Source organism: Orycteropus afer, unplaced genomic scaffold, assembly GCF_000298275.1.
Source record: "Orycteropus afer afer isolate SDZICR_OR568_19922 unplaced genomic scaffold, OryAfe1.0 scaffold00009, whole genome shotgun sequence".
Taxonomy (NCBI): domain Eukaryota; kingdom Metazoa; phylum Chordata; class Mammalia; order Tubulidentata; family Orycteropodidae; genus Orycteropus; species Orycteropus afer.
The window spans coordinates 17,292,075-17,303,400 of NW_006921596.1; the positions used below are offsets into that span (position 1 = coordinate 17,292,075).

An 11,326-nucleotide genomic window follows, 5' to 3' on the forward strand; every position below is an offset into this window, starting at 1 on the left:
ATCGGCTGCAAAGGTCCTCTTTCAAGTGCTGAGGAGCAAAGATATATCCTTGAGGACTAAGGTGTGCCTGACACTAGCCATGGTATTTTCAGTCCCCTCCTATGTATGTGAGAGCTGGACAATGAATAAGGAAGACCGAAGAAGAATTGATGCTTTTGAGTTGTGGTGCTGGCTAAGAATGCTGAAAGTACCATTGGACTGCTAAAGAACTAACAAAACTGCCCTGGAGGAAGTGCAGCTGGAATGCTCCTCGGAAGTGAGAATGGCCAGACTTCATCTCACCTACTTTGGTCATGTTGTCAGAAGGGACCATTCCCTGAAGAAGGATGTCATACTTGGTAAGGTGGAGGGTTGAAGAAAGGGGAAGACCCTCAACAAGATGGATTGACACAGTGGCTGTGGCAATGGGCTCAAGTGTAGCAAGGATCATGGAGCTGGTGTGGGACTGGGTAGTGTTTTGTTCTGCTGTACATAGGGTCGAGATGAGTTGGAGATGACTTGACAGCACCTAATAACAACACCACCCCCACAAAGATACCATTCACCTTATTTATGTTATTAGCAAGATTCAGCTACCATGCAACTTTCGGTTGGGAGCTCTGGTGGTGTAGTGCTTAAGGCATTTGACTGCTAACCAGAAGGCTGGAGGTTCGAACTCACCAGCCACTCCTCGGAAGGAGGGTTGGACAATCTACTTCCCTAGTGATACCACCTCAGAAACCCAAGGAGGGGTTACTGTGAGTCAGATCTGACTCGATGGCAGTGAGTTTGGTTTGGTTTTGACTCCCTTAGGTGGGCCATAAGCACCATATTTGCATAGTCTCACCCAGTCATTTGATGGGAGTTGCAAAGACTGTGGCTAAAAGGACCACATTAAGTAAGAGCCCCTCTTCCCATTGTTTTAGCAGTCCAAACAGTCATCAACAGCTGGTTCTTTAGAAGGGCAGAGTCCCAGGGTGAGGTTACTCAGGTTCTAGCCATTGAGTTCTGCTACAGGTGTCCATCTGATCTGGTCAGGTTCTCCAAAAATTGTCTCGGCTTCAACTTTTCTGGTGACTGATAAATTTAACTGAGAGAAGGTTACTCCCTTGCTCTGAGCCTCACGAGTTATCAGAATAGTAAAGCCTTTCAGGGACTTTAGGTTCCGAGACTGTACTCAAGTCCAGCAGTCCCTCCCCTTAGTCCATTCTTCCAAATTGCTGCTTCTGCGGGTACAATTTTTGCAATCCTGACCCTGACGCTATCAGCATCTTCCCCCATTCTCTCTTCCCCAGATCTGTCTGGAAAAGAGAGGACTGTTTAGTGGGAATCCTCACTTATCCCCCTCGTTTTGAGACTAAGTACAACCATGAAAGCATGTCAAGCAGCCACTTCATGCCTTTTTTCCCCCTCTTTTAGATAGCCAGTGGGCCTCATTCTTTGTCCAGTGGAAGTGGTAGTAATTGATAAAAATGGTAAATGGTAGGAAGTGGATCATTGTGAGAGTTAATGATAGAGCCCTTAGTATAAGGGGCCTGGCACACAGTCGATGCTGCTATCGGTGCTATAGTAGATGCTGCACTGTAGGTGGTAGTTATTACCGGTGGACTTAACTCATTCTATAATATGTTCTGCATTTCTGGGTCTGTCTGTTCCACAACATGCAGATTGCAGTCTTTAATCTTCATCAGTAAGTGCTTCAAGTCATCTTCACTTTTAGCAAGCAAGGTTGTGTCATCTGCATATCACAGGTTGTTAATGAGTCTTCCTCCAGCCCTGATGCCACGTTCTTCGTATAGTCCAGCTTCTCAGATTATTTGCTCAGCAGACAGATTGAATAAATATGGTGAAAGGATACAATGCAGTATGCCCTTGTTGTGTTTGAATGATGGTCTCTTGGTCTATGTACAAATTCCTCATGAACACAATACTAAGGGTAAAAAATGGCTGGAAAAAATAACAAAATATAAAATTAGATTAAATGATAATAATAAGGATATGTAACAATAAAAGATTGATATTGGAAAGGATAGGGAAGATAAACTATAAAAGACAAACAAACGTACAACATTTTCACAAAAAGCAGGGGGTGGGGTAGTGAGAAGTGCAGCTCTGAGAATATGATCTTAGCAGCTATAGCTTTATAACTTACAGAATTGGCATAGTGCCTAAGGCATTTGACTGCTAACCAGAAGGCTGGCGGTTCAAACCCACCAGCCACTCCTCGGAAGGAAGACTGGACAATCTATTTCTGTAGAGAAACCCAAGGAGGGGTCACTATGAGTCAAATTGACTTGATGGCAGTGAGTTTGGCTTTTTTCCACAGACATTGGCTCATTTCATCCTCCCAACAATCCAGGAAAGCAGGGATCATAGCCTTCCGTTTAGAGTTCAGAAGACAGTTGAGAAAAGTTAAATGATACACTGGGAACACACAGAAGGAGCCAGGATTTGATTAGAGGTCTCCTGAGGCCAAGCCCATGTCCTTGTTGTTGCATCATGCAGCCTCTGTTCTAGAAAGGTAGGGGATTTAATACGATGGCCATTGTTGTCAGGTGCATCGAGTAGGTTCCGACTCAGAGACCCCTGTGACAGAGTAGAACTGCCCCATCGGGTCTTCTAGGCAGTAATCTTTACAGGAGCCGATCTTCAGGCCTTTCTCACATGAGGCTGGTGGGTGGGTTTGAACCGCCATCCTTTTTAGTTTGCAGCCAAGCACTTCACCATTACACCACCATGGTTCCTTCAGTTAGATGGTTCTTAATTAATTTATTTAGCATTTAATGCGTTAGGCCTGAGGATTGTTAAGGAGAGGTATGTCTGTCTTTCAGTTTTTGCCTATTCAAGTACCTAATGATGAAGAAAAGAGAGATCCTGTCCTCTTTGCCAATAAAGTCCGGAATATCATGGCAGAGTAAGTGTCTGTATGTGTTTATAATCTGTAAATAATTTGAAAATTACTGGTAAAAGGCATTTAACATAGTTTTACAGTTTTCTTCTGAGGCCTGCATTCCCCAACACATTTTGGTAAGTAAAATGGCATGCGCTGGGACGTTAAATATAAATATTTTCCCCATCTGTATTTACTAATGGAAATGCCTTTGCCAGGGGACACAATAACCTGAAAAGATCAGGCAGTGCCTTCTACAGGGTAGATTGGCCCACGCTGGCCCGTCAGCTAAGCCTTGTCATGGTCTTCGTGGTTTCTGCCTTGGCGTACGTACCTCTGTCTTCTCAGTCTCCATGTAGCAGCCCAGGCATATGACTGTAGCACCAAGAAGGAGAAAGCCGGTAAGAGAACAAGATGCAGAGAAAGGGGGAAAAGGTCTCCCCCATTAAGAGATGGCCATAAATTTAGGATTTAGAAACTACAAAACATAGAGCACATATTGCCTGCATATGAAGGAGCTTGAACTGGCTACTCTTTTGACTAGCTAAATCACCCTCCATCTTGTTGTAAAGGAATGTCTTATACTATGACCATCACCCAGGCAGCCTCAGGGCCCTCCACCTGTGTACCCTCTCCCCAGGCATCAACTTTCTCTGCCATTCACAGAGGTAAGTTTGGAGCTAATAGGCCAGCAGTGTTTATTCTTGTAGTGAAAATTCAGTGAGGACTCTGAATTTAAGCTCATGAAGCATGGCTTCATAGCAAGGTTATTTGTACGTCTATATCTATAGGTATCTGTCTGTCACTGTTAGGTTCCGTCGAGTTGACTTGGCCTCATAGCTACCCCATGTGACAGAGATCTGCCCCGTAGGCTTTTCTAGTCCATAATCTTTACAAGAGCAGGTCGCCGGATCTTCGCCCACAGAGCTGCTGAGTCAAACGGCCAGCCTTTCAGTTAGCAGCCAAGCACTTAACCATTGTGCCACCGGAGACAGAGAGAAAGAAAGATCAAGTCATCTTAATATTTCACGGAAGAATGCCCTTAGTTTCATAAAAGAAGAAATGCTTAAATGTTTAGCAGAACATTTTGCTACTCTGTGTACTTGGATGTGCTTGTTTCGTCTACTTTAGACTAGTTAGAAAATTTACCTTGTTTTTTCATCTTTCGTCCTCTGTCTTTATACCCAGCTATGCCCAAAAGTTAGGAAAGATGGTAAGTTCTATGAGCTAAGAGATTTACAGTAGATGTGTTGGCCTCCCAAAATGTGCCTAAAATCAGAGGAGTTTGTTGAAGCAGCTCCTTTCTGAGTTTGGAGGTGTGGAGGACAAAGGCCTTGGGTAAAAAATGAGATGTTTACTATCTGCACAGGCTTTAAACAAGTCCTCTTCAAGGCCTGTTCTCCTCATGTGTGAAATGGGAGTTATAATCCTGGCTTTGCCTTTCTCACAGTTTAGGTTATTATGAGACTCAAGTAAGAAAATATCTAATGAAAGTGTTCTGCCCGTGGGAAAGCACAGAGGAGATGTAAGGCAGTGGTACTGCCACTACAATACATATTTAGGAAGTGCTTAATATATAGACCCTTTACTTGTGTTGGAAGAGCTCTTGGGTGCTGGGGTTAAAGCACTGGGCTGCTAACCAAAAGGTTGATGGTTCAAACCCACCAGCCACTCTATGGGAGAAAGATGAGGCTGTCTGCTTCTATAAAGATTTACAGCCTCAGAAACCCTTTGGGGGCAGTTCCGCTCTGTCCTGTAGGATCTCTATGAGTCAGAATCGACTCAGTGGCAGTGGGTTTGGTTTGGGCTACTCATATTATCTGACATAATCCTGAGAGCAACTCTGGGGAGGTAAGTGAGCAAACTGAGACTCATGGGTAAATAGTAGCCTAAGATCAGACTAGATACTGAGTATCTGGGCTGGGACCGAAGCCCATATTTCCTGTTACCAAGGCCTAGGCTCTGCACTGCTGTGTGATACTATTTATTGTTATGACTCCTGAAATATTTTAAATTTTTATTTTCCATCTTACATATCCTGATGCCAAAATATTTATTCATCAAAGCAGCCTAGTTGTAGATAGAAAACAAAACAAAACAAAAAAATACTTTAATTCTGATTGCAGTCTTTAGAATTTAATGTTCCTAGCAGTGACTCAAAATCAAATAGAGTTGAAAACCTAATTTTATGATTTGCACTGAATATTTACAAACCAAAATTTAGTGAAGAAGGAGCTTCGGGGAATTATGTCATGTCACAGTCTTTCTTCTTGGTACTCAATGTTTTTGTTTTGTTTTTCACTGCTTATTAATGAATACTTTTTCTTTTTTCGTTTGACTTTTTTTTTTTTTTTTTACTTTTTTTTGTGGTAAAAACATACACAACAAGACATGCACCAATATAACAACTTCCCATGTACAGCTCAGGGACATTGATGACATTTTACATGTTGTGCCACCATTATTTCTATCCTTTTCCAAAATATTCCACCACCATAATAAATACTTATTCAAATCTCAGTATCATCAGGTCTCTGAGCAGGAAAGAGGCAGTGGAGGTTAAGCCTCCTTTGAGTTTGTGAGACATTTTTAGGTTTAGAAGAAATATCTGCAGAAGATTGTTATGTAGCAAAAAGGTGATCTCCAGTTTATAAGATCAGGAAACACATATGACCAGGGGTTTGTATAGATTGATCACCTATAATATCTACAGCAGCACTCCCATGTGTATTCTTATTTTGTCCTTATAGTAACCCTGTGGATTAAGTCAAATAGTCATTATTCCTATGTACAGATGAGAAAACTGAGGTTTAGGTTAAGTACCACCTGGTACTTTCTAATTATTTTCCATGTCACTCAAGTCAACTGTTATGATGGTTGTTGCCAAAGGGGCAGGGAGGCCACATCTTCTGACCTCCTCTAACTGCACAGGAGAAAGACAGAATCACCATCAATAGCCCAAGGCCTATTCCTGCGAGGCCAGACATGTTGCCTTCCTCCAGCCCTTTCATCAACCCTGACACCAACCGTTCCTCCCACAGCACCCACCACCTTTCTGTTGGGTTCGATAATTCACTGCAGTGGCCACACAGAACTCACAGATTATGGGGTTTAATAGGGAAGCAGCAGGCTACAATTCAAGTTCAGGAATAACGCTCAGTCTCTCTCAGCCCGCTGTCTCTCAGCCTATAGTCTCTCACAGTCTCTCTCCCATCAGTGTGTGTCTCTCAGTATCTCTCTCAGCAATGCATGTCTCTTGTGTCTCCTTCCCAGCAGTGTGTGTCTCTCAGGAGTGCGTGTCTCTCAGGAGCGCATTTCTCTCAGGAGCACGTTTCTCTCAGGAGCACGTTTCTCTCAGGAGCGCGTTTCTCTCAGGAGCGCGTTTCTCTCAGCAGCATGTCCTTCTCAGCCAACAGTTGGAGAGAGTTCTGCCTCTAGGAGGCCTCCTTTTGAGCCTGGCAGAGTGGCCAAACTAGCCAATCATAACATCAGAATTCTTAGCACCTGAGAGACTGTGAACTTCTCAGAACATTGCTTTGTGCCACTCTCAACAGAAATACCCCAGGTGGATAACTTTAATAATCAGGAGCTCCTCAGTTGCTCACAGCAAATTCCACCACGGAGTTTACAAAGACTTACGGTTAGAAAAGCCATACCGGGTAATTTACTACACCGCAGTTGTAATTAAAACACAAAACAAAGCTGATCAACTGGAAAGACAGATGCATGTGGACATAAGGAGATTAACTCAGGGCACAGTAAAGTCACTGACAGAGTAGAGAAATAAAGCTCTTACTTTTCCATCTACTGTTCTTTGTTGACCAATTCAGGCCTAATAAAAAATCATTACCTCTTTTCAACCCTGAATTTGATTTGCTTTTTTAATACTTTTAGTGCTCTGGGAATACCAGTGACAGATCACACCTATGAAGACTGCAGATTGATGATTTCAGCAGGACAGCTAACGTTGCCTATGGAAGCTGGATTAGTGGAATTTACTAAAATTAGCCGGAAATTGAAGTAAGTGTATTTCAAGACTACTGGCCCACCAGCCACTCCTCGGAAGGACGGTTGGGCAATCCTACTTCCGTAGTGATACTGCCTCGGAAACCCAAGGAGGGGTCGCTATGAGTCGGGGCCGACTCGACGGCAAAACAACAATAAAAACAACAACATGATGTCATAAAGATCTCCAGAAGAGATCTGAAACTCTGTATGTTGGGTTGGGCGATCTACTTCTGTAGTGATACCGCCTCAGAAACAACCCAGGGAGGGGTCACCATGAGTCAAATCTGACTCGATGGCAGTGTTTGGTTTGGTTTGGCTTTATTAATGCTTAGCTCTAAGACATAGTGTTGATCAGGGAAGCCAGCATTGTGAATTTGTCTCCCATTTACTCCCATCTAGTTTTAGTTTTATATGTGTTGGAGATATGTGTGTTGGTCACAGGAAACCGAGAGATAGTAATTGTGCATCAGCACAGACCCCCTTCCCTACTTGGAAATAGCTCTGAGTTGTGAGTAAGTCCTGCCACCACTTTGTTCTGAGAAAACCAGCTGCTGCCGATTCAACTCTGACTCGTGGTGACCCATGTGTTTCAGAGCAGAATGTGCTCCATGGGGTTTTCAGTGGCTGGTGTTTTGGAAGTAGATCACCAGCTCTTTCTTCTGAGACACGTCTGGGTGAATCCAAACCTCCAGATTAGCAGCAAAGCACATTGACTGCACTACCCAGGGACACTTCCTTATGAGAGGATAGCTTGATTAGATAATACTGCATGTGGTGGGCAGAACCTCCCATGTGAAATATGAATTGACTTGAATAGGAGCAGTTCTGACCATCACTGAATTGTAAATACTCTGTTGTTGTTGTTGTGTGCCATGGTGTCAGTTCCAACACGTAGCAACCCCGTGCAACAGAGCAGAACTGCCCCATAGAGTGTTCTTGGCTGTAATCTTTACAGAAGACAATTGCTAGGTCTTTTTCTGTGGAGCCACTGGGTAGGTTTGAACTGCCAACCTCTCAGTTAGCAGCTGAGCACTTACTGTGCCACCAGGGCTCCTTTCAAAGACTCTAAGTCTACCCATTTTCCTCTGGGTACCCAATCCACCCTTCACACACACACTCAACATGCACACAAAGGCAGAAAACACTCCTCTGCATTTTTAAGATCTTGTTTAAACCTTATAGAATGTTGCCTTTGAACTATCTGGTGTGAAAACTCCCCTCTTATTAAATCTCATCTGTTATCAGTCCTATTAGGGATTTGCAGAATTTATTGATTTAATTGACCTTGGCATCCTTCCTAAGAAGAAGCTACCGAATCCGTTATTGTACCTAAGTTCAGTATGAAAGTACAATACCTTGATAACTGATGTAGACAAACGTTACTTATATCTGCTAGGAAATAAAAGTGTTTCACTTTATTGTTTTGATGTTATGTTCACAAGTTTATGTGGTCACTGAAATTGAATATAGAAGTATATATTAGGTCACCTGTCTGATTCTTCTAGGCAAAGACATGCTATGATACAGTATATTTTTCAGTATTTTATCATCCTGATTTTTTGTAACTAATATTGCTGAAAGTGTGAATATGAATTCCCTTGTGACAATAATTTGCAAAATGTGAGCTCTACTTCATTATCACTCTGAAAGGTCCTGAAAACCAAAAATTGTAATTCCTATTGTACCAACTCAACAAATATTACTGACTAATTGAGTTCACCTACTCCTCACTCATCTACATGGTTAGGTTCCGCTCCAAAGATCTGGTCGTTATGCGAAATCAGTGTTACGCAAAAATGGAGGATTTTTTTTTCCTGTTTTCAGACCATTTATTTGTGTAATTTTTTTTTTAATTTAAAAAATAGGATCATAGAAATAACAGCTAAGGTTTACGGGTGTGCTCATCACTGTGATGAGTCCAGTTATGGATCATTCCTCTGCAGAGAAGGAGCCGTGGAGGAGATGAAGCTGACTATAGCTGGGCTATGGGACTGAGGGCCCATGGCTTAACCTCTCCCCCTTCCTCCTACGCTGGGTCAGATCTTCCTTCGTGGAGCCACCTCCAGGGCTCCACTCCCACCCTTGCAAGCCCTGAATTCATGATCCTGCTTTGCTTCCCAGGCTTGACGAGTCGCCCAGGCTCAGGGCTTCCTACGAGGGTGCTGGGAGCCTGGTCATGCACCCAGCCACACCCCACAGAGGCAGAGACTTCAGGCCCAATTTGGCTTACTTTGAGCTGTCATGAAAGTCACGTATTTTTTCCAAACACCTTCTGGAATGCCTCTTTCTTTCCTCTTTTTCCTCTCTTCCCTCCCCTCAACAATTTTGAGCTGCAGACTCTCAGTTCACAAAAGAGCTGGGAGCCCAGAACAGACAGACGCCTGCTGGCTCAGTGCTGCCTGTGCATCCACCTAGAGGCTGTGGCCACAGAGGAGTCCAGCCCTGTGCAGCTGCTGGACACCGCGCCCCTGCTGGCGGATGGGAGAGCAGGGCGTGGAGCAGCGTGGTCCAGCTTTTTGGAGCCCACCTGGAGACCCTCCTGAGGGAGGGGATGCTCTGCAGCCTTTACCGCCATGCCAGCTGTCTCATTAATGCACAAAATAGTTGGATAGTAGATTTTTTCACTATGTCATAAATGCACAATGCTCTATAATGAGATAGTCTATAGGTAAGGAATTAGGAGCTCTGGTGGTGTAGTGCCTAAGGCATTTGACTGCTAATCAGAAGACTAGTGGTTCAAACCCACCAGCCAGTCCTTGGAAAGAAGGTTGAGTAATGTCCTTCTGTAGAGATACCGCCCCAGAACCCAAGGAGGGGTTGCTATGAGTCAAATAGACTTGACAGCAGTGAGTTTGGGCTGGTTTTGGTTTGAGGTGTAATATTTAGATTAAAATTTGTTTTCTTATTTTCGTCTCATGAGTCATTTATTATTCCATTACATTGCTCTTCTTATCAAGTACTTTTATTCCTTTCAGATGCTTGGAATGGTTAATTAAAAATATTAAATGCCTGCATACAAATTCAATATGTATTTTTAAATGCCTATTTTATTTTCCTTTTCAGATTTAACACCATGTATTTTTCTCTTAAATAAATTAATGAATCAATGTTCACACATGCCTGTGTGAATTGTAAAGGGCTAATAGCATGCTTTTATATTTCTTGCTCAGGTTAGATTGGGATGGTATTCGGAAGCATTTGGATGAATATGCCTCTATTGCAAGTTCCTCAAAAGGAGGAAGAATTGGGATCGAAGAATTTGCAGAATATCTAAAGTTGCCTGTTTCAGATGTCCTGAGACAACTTTTTGCCCTCTTCGACAGGGTTTGTTGAAATTAAATCTTAAACATGCAAACACTTTTACTCATCAGTCTCCTCAGAGCATAATCAATATGGCAAGTGTTAGCAAAACTAGTTAGGTCAGTGTTAGAAGAACCATGGTTTCATTATTTCCCCCCTTCATTATAGTAATTATGTATGTGTGTGTATGTGTACGTTGCCTGGTTGGATTGAGATGTATTGTTTCATTATTTTTGTTTGTATCCCCTGAGTTTTGCTCTTCTGCTTTTTGGATTTTTAAAATATTTTTTAATATTCCATTTTAATTTTGGACAATCTACTTCCATAGTGATACCGCCTCAGAAACCCAAGGAGGGATCAAATAACAACAACAACAACAACATGGTACATATTTGTACCCATTCCAAAGAAAGTTATCCAATAGAATGTGGAAAGTATTGAACAATATCATTAATATCACCCGCAAGTAAAATTTTGCTAAAGATAGTTCAAAAACAGTTGCAGTGGTATATTGACAGGGAACCAGAAATGCAAGCTGGATTCAGAAGAGGACGTGGAATGAGAGATAGTAATTGCTGATGTCAGATGGATCTTGAGTGAAAGCAAAGAATACCAGAAAGATATTTACTTGTGTTTTATTGACTATGCAAAAGCATTTGACTGTGTGGATCATAACAAATTATGGATAACACTGAAAAGAATGGGAATTCCAAAACACTGAATTGTGCTCATGAGGAACCTGTATATAGTAGACCAGGAGGCTGTCATTCAAACAGAACAAGGGGATACTACATGGTTTTAAATCAGGAAGGGAGTGCATCAGGGTTGTGTGCTTTCACCATACTTATTCAATCTGTATGCATCAGGATTGGAGGAAGACTCATTAACAACCTGCAACATGAAGATGACACAACCTTGCTTGCTGAAAATGAAGATGACTTGAAGCACTTCCTGATGAAGATTAAAGACTACAGTCTGCAGTATGGAGTATACCTCAACATAAAGAAAATGAAAATCCTAACAACTGGACCAATAAGCAGCATCATGATAAATGGAGAAAAGATTGAGGTTGTCAAAGATTTCATATTACTTGGTTCTACATTCAACACCTATGGAAGCAACAGTCAAGAAATCAGATGATGTATTGCA

General features: G+C 42.3%; 1 protein-coding gene across 1 annotated transcript in view; it reads left to right on the plus strand.

Moving 5' to 3' along the window:
• LPCAT2 (lysophosphatidylcholine acyltransferase 2) overlaps positions 1-11,326 on the plus strand; it is a 108,681-nt gene that overhangs the window by 59,591 nt on the left and 37,764 nt on the right. The window contains exons 9-11 of the mRNA XM_007947948.1: positions 2,811-2,893; positions 6,764-6,889; positions 10,048-10,201. Coding sequence (XP_007946139.1) covers positions 2,811-2,893; positions 6,764-6,889; positions 10,048-10,201 — 363 coding nt within the window. The remainder of the gene's footprint in view (positions 1-2,810; positions 2,894-6,763; positions 6,890-10,047; positions 10,202-11,326) is intronic.